The sequence below is a fragment of the Antrostomus carolinensis genome, unplaced genomic scaffold (assembly GCF_000700745.2).
Source record: "Antrostomus carolinensis isolate BGI_N321 unplaced genomic scaffold, ASM70074v2 scaffold51292, whole genome shotgun sequence".
Taxonomy (NCBI): Eukaryota; Metazoa; Chordata; class Aves; order Caprimulgiformes; family Caprimulgidae; genus Antrostomus; species Antrostomus carolinensis.
This window is the reverse complement of record NW_010299981.1, coordinates 39,447-59,476: the sequence shown is the minus strand read 5'-3', so window position 1 is coordinate 59,476 and position 20,030 is coordinate 39,447. Positions and strand designations below refer to the sequence as shown.

At 40.7% G+C, this 20,030-nt stretch overlaps 2 protein-coding genes across 2 annotated transcripts in view; both read right to left on the bottom strand.

The window, feature by feature from the left end:
* LOC104521063 (solute carrier family 2, facilitated glucose transporter member 11) overlaps window positions 1–7,557 on the bottom strand; it is an 8,281-nt gene extending 724 nt beyond the window's left edge. Inside the window, exons 1-10 of the mRNA XM_010162948.1 lie at window positions 7,534–7,557; window positions 5,846–5,944; window positions 5,219–5,379; window positions 3,554–3,678; window positions 3,168–3,297; window positions 2,435–2,583; window positions 1,731–1,918; window positions 1,472–1,582; window positions 862–963; window positions 642–717 (exon numbers count right to left, since the gene is read on the bottom strand). Of these exons, the coding sequence (XP_010161250.1) occupies window positions 642–717; window positions 862–963; window positions 1,472–1,582; window positions 1,731–1,918; window positions 2,435–2,583; window positions 3,168–3,297; window positions 3,554–3,678; window positions 5,219–5,379; window positions 5,846–5,944; window positions 7,534–7,557 (1,165 nt within the window). The remainder of the gene's footprint in view (window positions 1–641; window positions 718–861; window positions 964–1,471; window positions 1,583–1,730; window positions 1,919–2,434; window positions 2,584–3,167; window positions 3,298–3,553; window positions 3,679–5,218; window positions 5,380–5,845; window positions 5,945–7,533) is intronic.
* A 4,588-nt stretch (window positions 7,558–12,145) lies between these two features.
* The window catches only part of LOC104521062 (solute carrier family 2, facilitated glucose transporter member 11), a 9,306-nt gene continuing 1,421 nt past the window's right edge, over window positions 12,146–20,030 (bottom strand). The window contains exons 2-12 of the mRNA XM_010162947.1: window positions 19,787–19,885; window positions 19,100–19,260; window positions 18,408–18,532; window positions 17,503–17,632; window positions 17,207–17,355; window positions 16,390–16,577; window positions 15,195–15,305; window positions 15,018–15,119; window positions 13,899–13,974; window positions 12,839–12,966; window positions 12,146–12,509 (exon numbers count right to left, since the gene is read on the bottom strand). Coding sequence (XP_010161249.1) covers window positions 12,303–12,509; window positions 12,839–12,966; window positions 13,899–13,974; window positions 15,018–15,119; window positions 15,195–15,305; window positions 16,390–16,577; window positions 17,207–17,355; window positions 17,503–17,632; window positions 18,408–18,532; window positions 19,100–19,260; window positions 19,787–19,885 — 1,476 coding nt within the window. The 3' untranslated portion in view covers window positions 12,146–12,302. The remainder of the gene's footprint in view (window positions 12,510–12,838; window positions 12,967–13,898; window positions 13,975–15,017; window positions 15,120–15,194; window positions 15,306–16,389; window positions 16,578–17,206; window positions 17,356–17,502; window positions 17,633–18,407; window positions 18,533–19,099; window positions 19,261–19,786; window positions 19,886–20,030) is intronic.

The window sequence follows — 20,030 nt, the reverse complement described above, 5'->3', positions numbered from 1 at the left end:
TGAAGATCCTCACAATGGCAGTGGCAGAAAATGACAGACAGGCAGAATAGGTGGCCTGTTGGCACGTGGCCTCTGCTGTGAGGGTGAGAGACCTCGATTCTAGAAAGGGACTACAGCTGTTAATTTAGGACTTCAACTGTTCATTTAGGTTTCTCTCCTACATGCTGGAATCCTTTTCTGGTGCCAGTGGGTCTGAGCTGTTCCATATTGCACTGGTAGCCATTATTAGCACAGTAATTTATAAAACCAGCTCCCCTTTTGGCTCCTGTGATCAGTTCCACCTGAAGCATGTTGGTAGGCATAATGCTTAACCTGCTAAGTTAATGAAGATGATTACTATAATATAGCTGGCAATGCCTGGAATCTTGGTTTTAGCTGACTATTTTAAAAATTGTTCTGAAATTTCTGTCTGAAACTCTCTGGAGCTGATGATACTGTATTTTAAATTATTTAGATCCTGTGATCAGCAATAAAATTCAAGGTGTCTGTATCCTTTTCCTGTCTCCCACTTGTACATGTCTCCCTTCCCTCCTTAATTTCCAGAACTTTTTACCATGGCACTAGTCTGTTCTTCCTCTGCCAGTTGTCACCAACCAGTACCATACAAAATGTCCCCCCAGTATCACCACTGATGTACTCACATGGTCCAATTCCATAGAAGATAACGAACAGGAAGATCAAGATAACGCTGAAGTAATGCATCCAGAAAAATTTATGCTAAAAGTGAGAAACCAGTGACATCAAACCATTAGATACAAGACAGAGTAGCAGAGCTCTGTATTTTCTGCCACTGACTCAAGTTTTTGTAAATATCCTGTGAGGCAAGACCAGAAACGTGAGCTGGTGCTGCTGCCTGTTTACCTGCAGTGAGAGGGTCATGGTAAGGAGCGCCAGCACGGAACACATCAGCGTGTATCCCCCCCACAGCAGCACCTTCCTCCCAAACCGGTCTATCAGGGTGCTCTGAAAGCAGAAAACACGTGTCATAAATCCCAGTTCTCAAATGAAATAATTCCTCCCCTCACCATCTGTTCTTCGAAGAAGGCTTCTCTGAATAATAGCCAGAAATCAGTGTTGTTAGAGAGTATCTTAATTCTAATGAATTTGATTAGCTTCTTCAAAGCTAATTAATTATTAATTAAGCTGTGTTTAATGAGTCAACCCTGGGCTGTTGTTAGACAGTTCCCTTTCTTGTGTGCTGGTATATATTGAATTGCACACACATACACACACACATCTAATCCAGAACATCAGAAAATTATTTTACAGAATAAAAATGAGTTTAAAGACAAACAGTCATGCAAATAATTTGAGAAAAGAGCTGCCTTTTATCCTGCATGTGGTTTTGCAGAAGCAGGAAGATGTGTCTTAGATTATTCAAATCTTCCTCAAGCCCAGTTATGAGTAAGGAAAAGTACAAGTGTTGACTGCATTAAATTTTTCCTTCAAACTCAAGTCTGAAAAGACTTACACACAGTATAGAGGATAAGCATTCACACAACCCAACTCCAAGGGACACGTATGGGATAAGGTATTCTTCAAACTTGGCTGTGTGGAATACTTCAAAAGAATAGAAGTATATCTGAAAAATGCAGAGAGGAAATGCACCTGTGAAAAAACGTGTTGCAATTGTGATGCAGATCTAAGCTGGTGTAATAACATTGACTTCGAGGGGTTTGTGACGCTGCCTAGAGTTGTCTCTTGTTCTGGGGATAAAGAGAGCACTCAACTGCATTGATTCCACAGAGCTGCAGGGTGGTCATGACAGTCATCAAAATGTAAAGTTGCCAGCGCAATGATCGCTCTTTTATTACTTCGAGGACGCGCAAGGTTTTTGTGCTCGTCATTGCAGCCTTCTCCTTCATAATGTCATCAATTTCTGCTTGATGGTCTCCTTCTCCCCAGAGCTTCCTGATGGCTATTGGGGAGAAAGAGGGGAGCAGATTAATCCACCAGTATAGCTCCATCCAGAGTGGTTATATGAGTCCCTTTAGTCTGTCCATTGGTGTCGGCAGTGGTGTTGGTGCTGTCTGCTTCTGCCATCTGGTTGCTTCTGGAGCAGTAGGCAGATGGAATAATTTTATCTCACTGGTTGTCAGTTTAACACATTTTTCTAATGTTGAGTTAATTGTAACCAACATAAATATTTAAGAACATTTTATTTAATAAAAAAGAGCTGCCTAAACCATTTCCTTTAAAGAAATAAAGTAGTGCCCACCAAAATGGAAAATGTTAGCCATGCTAATATTTATCTATCTTTCTTGTGTGAACTGATTAAATTAGACTGAGTGAGGCCCCAGGTTAATACACATATGTTGCTGTAGGTACAGTGCCCTGTGCTGTACAGCTCTGCCCTGCTTTCTTGTCTTCTGTGGAGGCTGTCACTCTAGCTTATCAAATGAAATGAAGTAAGTGAGGAAAGCAGACACTCTACCTTTCCTGCAGGCTTCCTCATTGCCCTTCTGTATCAGGAGGTAGGATGGTGAATCAGGGAAAAATGGGAGGGTAACCAGTTGAACCAATGTTGAAAGTCCACTAGATGCTAACAGCCATGGCCACAAAGCTTCGCTTCCTAAAATCTCCCTGGAAAGTGTATGTGCAACAAAATGATGTTGAAATAATGGAAAGAATGTTCAGCAAGTTTTTCTGAGGGATGAAGATTACTCAAATTCCATTCAAGGGGACAGTGGAGCAAAAACCTGAATTGATAATTTGGCAAATTTCACAAATTTGGCTATTTTTTTTTTTCTGACTGTTTTAAAGGAATTACTTGGCATTTTGAAAAACTTTTCTCAATATCATTAGGATCAATATCCTAATGTCTAGAGAGCTGAAGAGACTCATTTGACCACTGTTTGATCGCAGGACCAAAACATCTTGCCAAAGCTTTTTGTGTAAGTACAGTAAATTTCAAAGGGGATGTCCCCTAGTAGAAAGGGTGTGGAAATAAGAAGAAATCAGATTATGAGTAATTGATTTTCTGTCTCCTGTGTTTAAGACTGTATGTTTGCCTTGAATATGACCAAAATGTTTCTTCTGGCATAAGCAAAGGCCTGTTTTGGGGAAGATGAGAGGGTTTCTCAGTCACTGACTAGGTGAGAGGGTAAAGTTATAGAAAGATTTCTACTACTTTCAGTGTAACCTAATAGAAAGATTGGAGAATTTACCGTAGTCCAATAACCTGTCCTGTGAGTTTTCCCAGTGTCAGAAAAACAGCAACTGTGGAGTTGGTAAATCCACGCAGCTTCTTGGGTGAAATCTCTCCTACATACTGAGGATGTATATTGAGAGAAAAACCTTTAACATAGAAGAGGATAAATGTCTGTTAAATTATTTATAAAAGTTTAACTTTCTGACTCCATCCTCTCTTACATGGTTTCTATTCACTCTAGTATTTAGATTAAAATTTCTTGCAAAAGGGATGATATCTTTCACTTTTATTAAGTGTCTAGTATATAATGTTTTAAAATAATTCTCCAAGAATGGCAACAGCTATAGAGACAATCCTGGGACAGGAAGGATGCTTGCTCTCCACGGTGGCATGAGCACATACCTGTACCAATGCCATACAGAAAGCGTCCAACCAGAACCATCTCAAAGGATTTGGCTGTTTTACTGAAGGCCATGAAAAGTGCAGCTGCCAGCATGATCATGTTGGTGCACATTTGGCACTTCTTTCTGGGAGGGAAAAAAAAAAGCCCATGAGAATTTAGTGTGAAATGAGAACCTCTTGTGTTCTTTTGATTAATCTTGCTGTGACAGGAAGCATGGCACAGTCAATCCTGCTGTTTTGAGGAATGACTGAAATAATTTTGATTCTGGATAGTGAAAGTGATTCTTTAAAATTCAGGATCCTTTAGATTTCAATTAATTATATTTTAGCTTAGAATTTAAACAGTTGTAACACTTCATCAGCATTTCCACAGTACAAGTGGGGAAAGAGATCAAAGAACTGTCCCAGCTTGTCACCAAGGTTTTTAAATGGCTAGAACTCCTCATAAAATGTCAGGTTGTTCCCCAGCAATAACCTGAGCCCATGGCTCCCACTCTAGAATGGCTCACGTTAAAGATGCTCTTGGCTAAATGGATGTGATCTGAGATGGCAGAAAGAGATTTTAGAGACATGTTTCAAAAGACACTCTGTGTGAATTGTGGGCTTGGTATGTTCACAACCCTGATGTCTCAGGCTCAAACCAAAAGTCTTTCGCACTCAGTTGTTTTGCCGTGATGCTTGCTAGGCAAGAGTCCTCTTGCACACATTAAGGATTCACAGAGATCCTGTGTTTAGAAGACTGTGATTCAGCAATTAGGTTATCATGTTAAATAACCCATGGGAGAAGTGCAGGATCTGGTTTCCAATCTTGGGAGACCCTCAGAGTGTGGGATGAGGCAGTGTCCCACAAGAAATTTCTTGGGGGCACTTACCTGATAGGAAAGAACACAATTGCAGGCAGGCTAAGATGGTTTGTTGAGACCCATATGAGGGGCCTCTGGATCAGTGGGTTGTGGAGCAGATCTTTAAGTGGGTCACACCAAGTAGATAAGTTTGCCAATTTCTCTGCAAATGAAATCAGTGGTGTTACACAAAAGGCACTGAGAACAGACCAGAGTGGTGAGGAATCCTTTCTCCATCCAGTGGGAAAGATAGTTTGGAACCGACTTTGAGTAAGATGGGTTGCCAAGAAGAGAGATGTCTCTTGGATAATTTATTTTGGTGCTGATTGTATCTTTACAGCGTAGTTACAGGCAATTTATTTTTTTCTATTCTGTTCACATTTTACTAGAGTAGACATGAATGAGGGTATTTAAGTGGAAATTTGGCTCTTCGTTGACACTCAAGGATAGCCACACAGTGGCTAGAGTGACTGCATGTAACATTTTACAGCACAAGACACACAGCTCCTTTTTTGGGGTTTGTAGAGCTTGGGAGATCTTTATGGGAGTCATAGGGGATCTTGAACAGAACGTGAGGTGGTTACACTCTCCTTCTACTCCCAGAGGCACTGATCTGGTGATGTGTTGATGAATGTGTCTGTCGCAGAAATACAGTTCACTGGGGAGGGCAGACAAGCACAGTAAATGTCTGCTTGCTACCTGAAAGAGGTGGACGTGCTAGCAAACCAAATCTGCTTAGTCTGCAATCACACTGCTTCAGTCAAGGGTATCTGAGTATTTCCCTGTACTTTCTGACTATTGAGCTGTTCCAAGAAACACTTACTTCCTGTATTTTGTAGTCAGGTAGGCACAACAGATGCTCCCCAGGAATCCTCCTATCCCATAAACGGACACAATGAAGGACCACAGCAGCATGATGGTCTCAGGATGGAGGGGAGAGCCGTGTCGCTCTATCCACGTTTCGTTAATAAACTTTCTGATGTGCTGAAAAATAAAATGACCTTTGACTGTGCAATGGGTGTCAGATCCCTTTGTATTATTTGGCTGTTGTACTTCAGATCTAGTCTGTGGTTCTAGTATTACACTTCTTTTGAGACTAACTTTCTTGTTAAAACAAGTTAGCTGAGATCACATTGAGTAAAGCAAGTTAGCTGAGATCATCTCCAAGTCTGTATCAGTCAGGAAGCTTCCTGATGAAGCATGCTAAAGGCACATTTTCTGCCTTCCTTTGGAAGCTTGTATAATATGTGGTAACAATTTTTTTAAAACACAAAGTGCCATCCTCTTCTTTAAAGGGGAAAAGGTTCTCTACACATTTGATGTTAACTGTTAGCTAAAGAAAAGGCGTAGATGTATCAGCTGAATGCTCAGTAGATTTGAGATTTGTGGGAGAATGGAGAGCTCAGACTCTCCATTTTCTGTTTTCAACCTCAGAGAGACAGCTACTTACCACAGAGGGATAGTTGATGACAGAAATGTGGAATCCATATGGGAAACTACCACCAATTCCCAGCACTAAGATCATTTGAAATAATCCCCGGAACTGAACCTGTAAAGCGATAATAAAATGCTCCATCAGCTTCTCTTTAGTGTGGATTTGTGCAGGGCCAGAGTCTTTGTAGCCACACTTGCCCGTCCCCTACAGAAACCTGCGTTGTCCACTTCAGATCCTCTTGGATTTAAGTGTTTTTCCAAAATCCCTCTAATTTCCTGCCAAAGTGCAACCTTTAGCCACAGTGCCATAGCAAGACTGAATCCTAGTTTAAGAGCAATAATCCACCACTTTACTTGCAAGAAGGGGAGTTTTAAGAGTTGTTCCTGCCAGTGCAGTTTCACTGTATGCCTGCAGTGTCTGACAGGTTGGCAGCCCTGGATGTGGGGACGAGAGAATCAGTTTCCTTGTCTGCAGTCTGCAGTAACCTGTATGTATCAAACCATGGTGTGCCACAAAAGTACAGCATTAAAAATCAACAACCCCCTGTTTTCATTTCTGACTGTATCATATTTTAAGCATAATGAAGACAAGATCCTTTTAACATTCAACTTGTTCAGAAAGGCATGGACTACACAGAGAATAATTTGGAGTAGCCTCTGTAATTGCAAAGGGTCCTTTGGGGTTTAACTGCCTCTCCCTTTTTATTCAGCACGTCACAGACCAGGACAGTAACATCATAGCTGTATAGAGGACACTGTGCTTTGTCTTCCTTTCATGTCAGATACGAACTTCATGAGCTCACAGCTTTTTGGAGATGAGTGCCTGGATGAAGAGAAGCTGGTAGAAAATATAATCAGGCAGGAACAAAGTAATGCAAGTGTGAATAATGCTGAACTGGGAGATACTTAGGAGAACACTCCTTTTAAAGGTTCTTCAGTCCATCTTTCACGAGCTTGTTACTTAATTAGTCCTCAGCTGGATTTCCCAAGTTATCACATGAGAAGAACCAAGAAGCTATGAACCAGAAGACTGAATTTCCTTAAAAATCCTGTCTCAAATCCAATGGATTTGCTAATTGGCAAAAATTAAGAATTCACCTTCTCACTCTTCCTTTTTTTTTTTTTTTTTTTTCACTAGACATACAAATTAACAATTTTAATACTTAAAAAGGAAAACAAAATAGCTTCTTGCTGGCAGCTGTGAAACAGCAAGAAATAAGTTATTGCTTCTTCCCTGTTTAAGACTATGGAAACTCTTGAAGGATGATATTAATTATCTCTGGATGAAATGAGGAAAGTAATTTATTTTAAAGCTTCTGTCATTATTTTTTTAGCTTTTTGCAGTACAGTTAATCTATTCATTACTTTGGGAAGTAATCAGAGTGCTTAATAATTAGTATTATTTTCAGTAATTCGGAAGACAAAAGCACAGTAGCATTGTCAGTGGTGGAACTGCCAGGACTTTTATTAGTTTTTATTTTATTTTAATTTCATTTTCTTTTATCTTGTTGCATGGAAAAGACCATGCAACATGATTTTCATGGCCCCAAGCCCCATTGTTCTTGGTGATGTTTAAATGCAGAGGGGAAAGATGTTCTCGGTTGTAAATGAGCTTACAATCTTTAAGAAATCAGGATCTTTAGTTGTATGTTAGCTGTGTCCTTTATAAGTCAGAGCCCTGAGAAGAAGTGAGCAGCTACTCACCAGGTCAGAGCAGAAGGTAGCCATCTCCTACGAGAGCACCAGTTCCTGTTACTTACTGGCTAGTACCTGCCAAAAGAACCAAATGCTCACGTTATGCAATAGCAGTGTCAGTGAACTAGTCCCATGTTATCGAAGTTAAATTTTACTTCAAAGGTTTTTGAGTTAATTACGCATATTTCAGCTGTTGTACAAAGTTTAGAATTGTTGGATTAAATATTTCAACCAATGGCTGTGTCTATCCCAAGTAAACAAGATGGTCTCCCTTGCAGGGAACCTGTACAATTCATTAACTCTGTCTTGTGATAGGGTGACAGGGAGCCCAGACATCGATTTTAAACAGGATTCCAATAATCACAACTTGCTTAGTTTTCAGTAGAAGCTGAGAAACATAAAGACAAACTTATCTGTTGGGAGTCTTAGATGGGGCTTGGACAGTGAACTGTAGGACTTTGACATATAATAGGAAGGAACTATTCTCTCTTCATGTGAAAGCAACTGGAGCAAATCGTAACTTAATCATTACTTAAAGGAATTGAAATGCTCCATCATGTTGGATTGGGGTGCAAACTCAACGATTCTACAGTGGCACACCAGGCTTGATCAGCCACATATTTAATAGTAGCTGATTTTCCTTTGCTGGGAGAGGCAGATTCACCATCATGCACAGTTCTGTCTGGCATTTCCATTAGTCAGTATACTTCTGTGTCTGTGATGAAAAAAAAGATTGCTTTGAAACTGTCCTGTAACCTCCATAGCTGAAGATGTCTCTTCCTTCAGGCAGAAAATTCTCAGGCTTTAACTTTGTTTGTTTCATAATTAAGAGGGGTTTGTTTATATTAAGTTAGTAAATGACTTAGTTCTCATTTGCCATTTACACTTTGTTTAAAGAAGATGAGGTTGAAGAAATAAAGGGTTTATTGGATGCAAGCAGTCATATTTACCAGAAAATACATCACATGAGAAGAATATTCACAGATTGTCTAGCTAATGTCTGAAATGCAGCATGTCACACCACCTGGCCTTTTCTCCTGTTTTTAGAGTCCTTATCATGAAGTTGACTTTGCAGTTGATGTGTGCTGAGAGTTCATGGCAGGTTTTTTCCCAGGCTACGTTCTCCAGCAGATAAGCTGTTGTTAGAACACAAACTAGACTGGCCCTTTGATGCTAAGAATTAATTTCCTTTTCTGTAAAGTCTTACAAAGTTGAAACAGTATAATGTGCATCTGACAAAGGAAAGAAATGCCATGTTAGCTGCTAGTACCTGCCTTGCTTAGATGATATTGGGGGCAGACACAAGCAGGCAATAAGTAGCTGCCAGCATGGGGCAGTCCTCAAATACAGCCTGGATTCACATATTTTCTTATGTTCTGCTTCACTCACTTCTACTTAGTATACTTTATACATATTGTAATTCTGCTCTTGTACTTTGATTTAGGATTCCTGCTTTTGGTAGGTTAAGAGTTTTCCTCCCATAATGCCCTTAATGTGTAATGTCTTTTGCATTTATGTTGATTAGTTACTGCACTGCTTCTGTGCTCTTATGGCTTACACTGTGCTGAGGGCCCCTTTATTAGATGTAAAGTTTCATAATTAGTGCTAACAAGTAGTTAGCAGATATCTTACAGATATCTTCTAGTCCTAATCGTGATCAGGACAGTAAATCTCACAACATCAGTCCATTTAGTCATTTATCTTGCAGTTTTACAGTCACGTGTGACGTACATGTGCAAAGCAGTGCTAAGCCTTCCTTTGTACAGGCCAGATCTGTGTTTCTTGTGTCTGTCTGTCAGCAGTTCACTGATCTGGTTTTTAAGTGTTTAAATCTGCCTCAGTCAGAGTCAGTGTTTGAGACTTATCTCACCTATCAGCTGATGTCTCTGGAAGAAAATTTCCATATAGGGTTCCTGAAATTTCTGAATGACTGTCATCTTATATGTTCAGTTACACATGTCACCTCCCATGTATAACTGAACCGTATCTTTTTGCTGTTTCATCCCTAGGCCAGGCTGTTAACAGAATCCAGCTCACTCCACTGAGCACGGGCGAAGGCTGACCTGTGCTCCAAATAGCTGTTACGCTTCGTTGTCACATTAATGTTCCATAGGGCATCCACTGCCTTCCTGGTGAGGATCTTATAGGGAAGGCTTTCCTAATAACATCTAATGAATAACTGAGGTCGGAGAAGTGGCTCACTAGAGAGTCACCAGCAATGCTACATGACGCCACTCTGCTTATGTTTCCAAAGACTTCAAGTATTGTTGTGATGAAATGAAGGACATTTGCATAATGACTGGTTAGGAAAAGAGAATTCTGTTTTGCACAAAGCTGAGATTTCCTTTCTATATTGGTATTTGTCCCCAAATGGCAAATGGCTGGTAGTTTTTAATCATGTTATGTGTATATGGAACACTACAAAATTGTTGAGCCTTTCTGACTTCAAGGACACTTCATGTTTCATAGATTATCTTTTAGTGGGAAGTCCTAATTGTCCCTTGATACTAAAGAGAGAAATAATGAAAAATCCCAATCATGGAAGGGTATGCACACCAATAGCTTTTTTTCTAGTCAGCTGTCCCTAGGAAGAACCTGATATTGGGAAATAAACATTTGTGGAGGCCAGTAGTTTTATTACAAGACAATCTGCCTTTTTTATTATGTTTAACATTTCCAATTAAAAATAAGCAGAAGTTAAGATGAACAGTTGAATTCATATTTTTAATAACCTTATCTGAGTTGAAGTAAATATGCCAGTCAAAGCAATATCAGAGATAAAACCACTTATTTTACTGCACAAGTCTAGAGTTTGGATTTTAATTTGTATAGTTTGTTCCACTCTGAGCTTTAGCTTTGTTCATGTTCTTCCTAATAGTATGGCTTTGCTACTAGGACTGTGTGAACCTCTCATTAATAAAGGGAAACATGCAGAATGTTAGACACATTCCAAAGAAGAGAAAAGTCTCATGAGTTTGAGTCCCATGGGACTCAAAAAAAGTTTCTGGTGAAATTAATCCCTGTAGTATTTTACAAGATCACGCTTTCCTATAAGGCTCATAAACTCTTTTTACCTTTAATGATGTATAGCAGGAAGAAGAATTAGGAACTCAGTATCAGATTGCCTTGGAGATCATTCACAGTTTGAAAGCCTGCAGTATGTGAGCTCAAGCACAGGTGTTGATTATAGATCAGTGTAGAAAATTATATTGCATCCATTCCTACAACAGAGATCATTAGGAATGGTATCTCACACTAAATCTGGAAGTTAGAAAATCTGTATATGGTATGTTTTAACATATTCTCTCACTTTGATTCCTTATCTTTGTGCCCGCTATGTGCTTGTGAAAATTGGCAAAAATCTTATGAGAGACTGTAAATTAAACATAAATTGTTGCTGGAAATGCTTAAATGAATGCCTTAGAAATGTAAGAATTACATTTCCCACTTTTACTGTAGATCTTATCTAGTTGTATGAGTCTGACAAAATATTCAAGGCATAAAATATTTACAGTCATCTCTACAGCTGTCAATCAGCATCTACGCTTGCAGTGAACAGTAACTGAAGAGTCTGTACTGATTGCACATCCCTGAAACATGAATATTTGTGATCACTTTATAATCATGATAGAGAAATACACCCTAGGCAGGAGCCCTGCACATATCCAAGAGCTGGAGGACATGACTGAGCTTTTGCTGACAGTCTGCTGTACGTACAGCCAGGTACTGTACAGATGTCTTTAAGAGCAACTGTAAAGCATCAGGTATTCTGTTACAGCCAGGAGTTCCAGTCTGGGGCCGTCCTTCTGGGGTAGATTTGGTCCAGGTAGCTGAAAGTCACACAAAGGAAAGTAGCAGCTAAATTGCTTCTGGATTCACAGCCTATGAGACATCTGTGGGAACTCTGATCCTGGAAGAGGAGCTACAGACCCAAGATGATGATGGTGATGGGCAGGATAGCACAGAGTATCTAAAATGACTCTAGGTGCTTCTGTTTTATGGTGACTAGGTTCCACCCATGAGTCCTTTAGCTGTATTGCCACTGGACGTCAGTATTCCTTGAGAAGAGTTCTGTAGGAACTTTTTCCCCATATTTTCATGAACAAGTCTGAGTTTAGAATCAAATGATTGAATTTTTCAGCAAAAAATTAAATGTAAGTTGAAGCAAAGGTGGCTGCTGACATGGAAAACTTCAATCCAAAAGGGCTGAAGTCTGTCCAACCGGATACAACACAAGGACAACATGGCGTTATGCATGGGAACCTGGCAAGATTTGATGATTCAGTTGAGTCTAGAGAAACAAAGAATTACTCTCCTATTCCACTAGATTTTTTTCTTTAATCTGTTACAGATTGAACCCTAGCCAGAGACAGCAAGCCAAGAACTTCACTATTCCCATTTCAGGGCTGTAAAAACACTCAGAATTCAGAGGGAGAGAGGGGATCACAGGTCTTCCCTTTCTCTGTAGTCAACAGAATCTTTATAAATTCTACATTTAATTTCAGTGTGTATTAGTTTCTCTGTTAAGAAGAGATTTACACATCAGCAAATTAAGGCAAAATGCTCATGATTCCCATGAGTATCCTGTTAATATCAGCCGTCATCCCTTTTCTAAGCTGCCCAGAGTGGAGTGCTTGAGCAAGGTGCTGGTTTGGCAAAATGGGAACATTGCAAGTGACAAAAGCTGACAGTCCATTCGGACTGACTTGCTGGTCAGAAAATGACAAATGTCTTTTTTTCTTTCCTTTTAAGAAAGTCTGACTCCCTCTAATGACTGGTCAAAGCCTGGTGCAGAAGGTGTAATCCTCTGTAATATGATTTGAAGTTGCTGGAATATGCTTCTTTTTAAAGTTTAGCTTATTGAATTCTTCCGTGATTTCCATGATTGATTTCCCTTTTGTTTCTGGAAGGAACAGGTGGATAATTATCCCTGAAGTGAAAAGTACACCCATAAAGATGAGGAAGCAGAAGTGCTTGAGTCTTTCCTGCAGAGAAGAGCAAAGTGAGAAAGAGAGCAAGATGAGCATATCTTTTCTTTTGTCACTTCCTTGGCACAGCTTTTGTATTTGGGTCTCAAAACACTTTGGATTTGATAAGGAGTTCTTTGCATTTTGACCTTTGACAAATATTTCAGTCTGAATAAGTATCTTTGGCAAATCAGAGCCCTTCAGATGCAAAAGTGGACTAGGGAGAGCAGGTGCCAAGGTCACCCTAGACTGACATGGCATTGTCATCTGCTGCTGCTCTTCTTCCTGCTCCAGTGGCCGACTCCAGCCTAGTGCCCCTGGGGAGTGTCCCAGGGAAAGTCACTCACCACAATGAAGGGGAAGGTTGTTCCGATCACAAAGACACCCAGCCAGTTGAGAACTGCACCAATCACAAAAGCAGGTGGTCTGCATGACAGCTTGAAAATTTCAACCCTGACGGAAACTGTGGCACCAGCTGAAAGGAAAGAAGAATCAGAATTATCACTTGTTGGTGTTTGGTTTGAACATTTGGATTGAGTGTTACCGTTACATGGTCAGCAAATAGATGCTATCATGGACTGGTGCGCAAAAGGCCTAAGTGTATCACTGGTTTTTAGGAAGGAAAATGTTTGTGGCATCATATAAACTGCTAGACATCAGCTTATTAAAATGGTAAATTATTCAAATACATTTATTAGGGAGATTCAAGAATTAAGTAGTTACCGCTTGAGAAAGTCTGACATCTCATGAAAGAAGCTGTGTAAGGATGAAATAGCAATTATTATTACTAACAAGAATTCCCAGCATGATACTGCCAGATCACAAATGAGTCATCTGCCTGGATTCACTTCCTGGGCATTTCAGTTATGTTTTGAAGTCAAAGGACTTCAACAGCTTTGACTTAGGAAAATAATTCAGCCCTGCCATATGGGAAGGCAAATATTTTAAAAATAAATAGGCTTTAAAAAAAAATTTAAAGAGGAGCAGGTAGTATATGCTAGGAAAAGAATTACCCCAAAGTAGATCTTCTGCACTACTGTCTATGTGGGATAAGATGTAACGTTATACAACACTGAATTTAGAAAAACCTCTTGCTTTTCTTTTTATTTATTTTTTCTTAGTATTTTTTAAAAAAACTTTTACCCATCTGCTTTTGCTCTATTTTTGCTGTATTTTTCCAGTGAGTACTTTTTACCCTCTTCCTTTCTTCTCATTAGCAAAACCCAAACCTGATGGCATTGAAGTTTCTGGCCAATGATTGGACCCTCAATGTTTATATGACTGCAAGATGAGGTGAAATGAATTTACTTATGCTGAATGTTATGCAATATTACGCAGTATTTTCCTGCCCATATTAATAAACTCATGTGACTCGATTCCTTTATTTCTTTTGAATAAAGTACTCACCTGGCCCAAGTCCAAAGACAACTACAAACAAGATAATCAGACAAAGGCTGCAGTATGGCATCCAGATATACCAGTCCTGGGGAAAAAAAAAACATAATGAACTTCTGGGTGAAATCTGTTGATATCCATAGGTGAGAAATGATGCTTGTTTTCCAACACTGTCACCTCAAGAAAAAATAAACAGTGTGGGGGAACTGGCAGAGAAATGTGAGTGCTTTCTCCTGTGAATGGAGCAGTGAGGTTTTTGTTAGGTGAACAGAGCAGCAGGTTTGCTAGTGCAGAGCAGCTGTCAAGCTTAGAAGCCTTCAATTAAAAGAAGACTGAATAGGACCTTTCCACCCTGTCCTCTTTTATTCTTGGCCCCACAGTGCTTCCCCCAACCCTTAGAGATATGGGAAGGCCAAATCATATCTTTTGTCACTTTTGGTAAGTGATAGGTTCAATAACTGGTACTGAAAAGGAACTTTCCTGGGTCTTAGTCAAGAAGATACACGACTCCATGCCTTGTGAAAAAAGATTTCTCCCTGCTATGTTTGAGATCTTTCATGAATGAAACAAAAATGGAAGTCTGCTGCCACCTTGCTCTTGAATGAATACTGGTAACCCAGGAGACTTCTGGAGAAGCTACAGCAGTGACAAAATGTGGTGAACTACTGCCCAGTCTGTGGGCAAATATGTGCATTCCCTGTATCTTCTGCAGCAAAGTTAAATTTCAAATTAACTGATGCACAGAGTCTGGGGTTTTGTTATTTGTTAAAAACGATATGAATAGAAAGGGCCATTTCTTTTGATCGATGCTGGGCAGTGTTTGGTGCTTGCAGTCTGATGGAATCAGGAGTCAGTGTGAGTAACCCCATGTTTTATGTGCTCCTTGCTGAGCTCATGGCGTTGTGTTGAAAGGAAGGCAGGAGTACAAGAGAGTGCTTGTGGAGAGTTTATTGCTACGTATAGACAAGCTTGATCTTTAGGACATTCCTCTCCCAGAGGGTAAGCTGTTAACACAGAAGTTATTTGTCACTTCTAAGCCTCACTTTCCTTTCTCAGCAGCATGGTCCTGCTGTGAGCAGAGGTCATCAATAGAATAGCTAGAGACATCTGCCATGAGAAGAGTTTCCTTACCTGTAGGGACAGAGTCACAGTGATACCAGCTAGCAGTGAGCCCATGATCCAATAGCCTCCTCTTAGGAGCACTTTCCTGCCCAGTCTCTCAATGATGGAGCTCTGAAGGAGAGAAATCACACTGGTATCAGTGCCAGAAGAGCGAGTGTGACCCATTCCCCTAGTAAAGTGACTTACACAGACCACAGCAGCTACGAGTTCAGAGAGTCCAACAGAGAGAGTCATATAGGAGATCATCCTTTCATCAAAGCCAGCTGCCTGGAGGACTTCAAAAGTATAAAAATAAATCTGGAAAAAAACCCCATAAAAGAGTAAGAGAAGAAAATAACTGATAACCCACACCTATGTGACACTGCCCTGGACAGGAGCTGCCAACCAAGGTATGTGCAGCTCAGCTTTGGAGTGAGATAGAATTCTGCACTCTTTTTGGTAGCGTTCAGTTTATTGGCAGATAAAAACATTGTAAAATGAAACTGATCAATTTGATAGAAGGTAAAATGCTGGGATAAAAGGACCTCCAGCTGCTGCAGTGTAGTTAGATTTGCTGAGTACTGATTTAGATGCTTTCAGAAGCAGCCAGATATATCATCACTTCTGGAGCCCATCCAAAAACATCATTGTAGGATATACTTTTCTTTCTCAAGAAAGAAGAGCATGGGTTACAGAGCCGTGAGGGAGTAAAACAAGTATCTTTCCTTTTCAGGTGTCTCTGCTACTATTTGGAGAGATGCTGAAATTATAAATATTCCAGTTTAAGCTGTGTTAGACTCAGCTGTGTATTTCCTTTACAGATGTTGCTGCTTCATGATGTTAGAGGCAGAAAAATCATGCAGGCAACTGCCAAGCTGTGGCTTCAAAAGGAACCCAGAACAATGCTGCTTGAGGAAGAGATGGAGAACTGCAGAAGCTGCCAGAACAGTGAGCATGCTCGTTGATTATCTTTAAAGGTAGAGAGGGAGCACACTGCCATCCCAACATCTCAGGTTGATAAGAGCTGGGGGCCAAATAGCAGCAGTTGCAGAGAGCAGTAACATAAAACTACATTGTGGATTTTGCCAATGTAGGGTGGGCTCATTTGTAAGAGTGTGTTCTAGGGTCTTGTAACAACTTCCAAAAATGGCTGTTAAATAAGCCTAACTGCCAAGGAAGGTAACCCCAGCAAGGACCAGGAGCTGGGCAAAAGGATGTCACATGAAGAGCTTGGCCAGGCTTTGCAGACTGCTGCTGCTGCTGCTACTGTAGGAGGGTTGTCAGACAGCAAGTTGTGGCCTGAGGAGCCTGAGAAAAATGGAGGGAGCTCCTGGGAGCCATGATGTCTTCTTTAAGATTGTCCATAAGTGTTTTGAGACTTTAAAGGGGAAATGCACTCAACTGCATTGATGCCACATAGCTGAACTGTGGCGGTCAGAATAACTATCATGTACAGCTGCCAACGGAAAGCTGGTTCTTTCATTAGCTCCAGGACACTCAAGATCTTGGTGTTTTTCATTGTTGCCTTCTCTTTCATGATGTCATCAATCTCTGCTTGGTGATGGCCTTCACCCCAAAGCTGCCTTATGGCTGTGGAGGAGAAGGAGAGCGAGACCTGCCATGTTAATTCATCTCTCTTGTTTGTTGCCTAAGTTTATCGAGTAGGTGATGCCAGTGGCTGGCAGCACAGCGTGCATGGGCTGTGGTGTGAGGTGAGGCAGAGATGTCCTAGAGTGTGTTCCAGAGCCCTGGTCCCCTCCTGCACAGAGGCACCTGTTCTGACAGAGGGGCCTAGTGAGGTGCACAATTACTCCCTCCCTGCCCGTGGGTCCACTTTTCTCCCTCCTTCTCTCAGGGTGTGAGCAGGGTACACAGCCAACAACCAGAGCTGGGGGGTGCCCTGTGGAGCCCTGTGGTGCAAACTGCCTTTTACCTTTTGTCATTTGTCATTTACCATTTGTCACCAGACTGACCACTCAGGTGGTGTCAGCTGAATGCAAAAGGTTTTGTAATACAGAACTGTACAGAGAAGTAGTTTCATGTTTTGTGTGGGGTCTACAACAGAAATATACTTAGTAGGTATTCACAAAGTCATCTTAGAAATGAGCAAGGAGAAACTTTGTCCTGTTTATTTGTTTTTTTTTTCCATATGGGGTGAGCAAACATCACAAACCTATCAAAAGCCAAGTGAGGAACAGGAACCTGAAGCCCTCAGTTACCTTTTTTGCAGCCTTCTTGGTCTCCTTTGTGCAAGAGGAGATATGGTGGAGACTCAGGGAATAAGGGCAGAGTGACCAGCTGGACCAGTGCTGGAAGTCCACAGCAGGCCATCAGCGTGGGCCACAGGGACTGGCTGCCCAGCAGCTCCCTGGTGGGGATAAAATGTATGTGTAGAATAAAAGTTCATTGCACTGGTTCTGAGGAGAGAAAGGAATGGATGGAAACGAAGAGGAAGAAAAAAAAAAGGTAGAGGAGATCCAGAAATGAATGGAGTGGGGAATCAATTGTATTGTACCTTTGTCCTGAAATTTGCCCTACGGCTTTTCCCAGTGACCAAAAGAAAGAGGAAGTAGAGTTTGCGAATCCACGTAGCTTCCTAGGGGAAATTTCCCCAACGTATTGATGATGTAGAGGAACACAAAGACCTTGAGGTTAGGGGAGAATTATAGAAGAGAAGAGAGAAGACATTCATAACCATTGGAAATAAAATTCCATGTAAATAATTAAGCATTAGGGAATATAGGTGCCTCATGCACCAGATTGTTTCTCATACCTCAGCCTATGAATGAGATTTTTCAGTACTAGATTTTCTAACCCTTTCTACAAAAGTATTTGGTTCTTGTCCTTTTTGCACAGTGCAGTTTCCTGATCTTAAGAAATGTACAATTTTCCCTTTGGGAAAGAGGTGGAGCCTCATCATAGTATCTCCTGTGAGCCTTAGGTTGTTTTAAAGGACACAGACTTATTGCTTTGAAACAGGTTGGATATTCTTGTAGAACATAACCTGAAATATGTTCAGAATCAAAATTAAATTACCATGGCTTTGAACAGCCTGGTTCTCTGGGCTCGTGTAAGAATACTAGCTTTAAATCCTATACCATATTGTTTGCAGTACTGTTAACCAAAATTAAGATAATATTATACATATTTTTCTATCAGAACCCTCCCCCCCCATTTCATACTGTATCAAAACATTTCTGACAGCTCTGAATATTTATGTGCTTGGGAAAGCTGGATTTCATTTGATATCAGTGAAATGAGTAGTAATTATGTTCTTTATTGCTGGGTATTATAGAAGACTTTCAGACAAGAGATCACTGACTTTAGTATTTTATTTTCTTAGTGGAGGGTTATTATTTACTTTGAATAAAGATGTAGAATTTTGGGAGATCCTGCTGACCTGTGTGAGAAATCACTTACCTGCACTTATTCCACACATGAAGCGTCCGATTAGAATCATCTCAAAGGACCTGGCTATTTTACTGCAGCCCATGATGGATGCTGCCACTATCATGAGCAGATTGTTGCACAGGAGACATTTCTTTCTGTAAGTGCAAGAAAATAAAAAAGAATTTTAGGAAATCAGAAAGGAAATGGCACTTCAGCTCTTGGCATGTGGGATGTCTTGGGTGAAATTGTCTTGTGAAATTAAACATATGCAGACTGGGACAAAATAAGCCCTTTCACACTGTTGGCACTGGGTACTCTGGACTCAGTGTGCCTTGGCACGTGGCTAGACCTGGGTTTGGCAACACTTCTGGGTTTTGTAGCAAAAAAAAAAAGTCTTAGAGCTTTTCTGTACTTGAAAAATCATCATTAAATACATTGAGGTAGCACTTAGGAGCGTCTCAATGCGGCTATGTTTTGAGTAGCACCTCCAAGAAACTCATTCTGTCTTCATCTGGGGGGCTGTCTTTCCTCCTTGCTGAGACTAACCCCACCTGAGTAGCACAGTAGAGAGGGCAAGAAGCAGTAAAATGTGTTGACATCACTGCTAAGCTGGCTGTATTACAGCCATGACTAAGCCTAAAAGTCTATCTCACCTTTAAAACCTCAACAGTCATTTCCTTAAGCTACGTTTCAGTTGACAAATTCTCTTTAAACATACGTACTTGCCATACTTGACAGTCAGGTATCTACTTCCTGAAGAACCCAAGATGCCTCCTATACCAAAGATGGACACAGTGATGGACCATAGGAACAAGAGGTTATCCTGATGGATGGGGTGGCCATATCGCTCCAGCCAAGTTTCGTTAATGAAAGCCTTAACATGCTGAGACAGAAAAAAGCATTTTCATTGACAATAACTGTGACTCCAATGCGTGTATGGTATTAGATTTATAACATCATTTTGTTGCTTCAGCTAAAGTCACTATTTCATATAGACTCTAAAAGTGTGCAGTAACTACTAGACATCGTGTAATCGATATGGTGTGTTCATTTTGCCATCAAAAGGAGTTCGTTCTTTTTCTTTTTGTCCTTGAAATCTCAGGAACAGAGCCATGGGCTTGTAGTGAAGAAATATAGTGTCAAAGGAGACCACTGAAGCAGGCACATGTGCTGTAGGTTTGTAGGGAAGACAGATGCCACCCTAGTCAGTGTGTGTCTTCTGAGGAAGCGTTCTATCTCTCTTTTCTCCTATTTTCAACACTTTCCTATGTTCTGCTTTACATGACAGCATAATAATGGCAAAGAATCATGAGAGGAGAATACTGTGGTTAAACCCTTGCTGACTGCCAGAGCAGGAATGTAGACTCAGTGCCACCATTAAGCAGCGTGCCATGCGTGCCTTTACCTACCTGAGACATGTAGGTGATGCTAGAAATTTGAAAGCCAATTTGGAATGTTCCACCAATCCCCAGGACACCGATCATTTGAAAGAGCCCCCGGTACTGCACCTGCAGAGGTAGAACAAAATCTGCTTAAGCTTGTAGCCACATCAGGCTGTTCTTGGAATGTGTCGTTCCTTCTCTAGAAAGGTCTCATTTGTTCAAGGGATTTGCAGATAGGCATGTTCCCTCTGCTCGCTCTGGTGTGACGTGT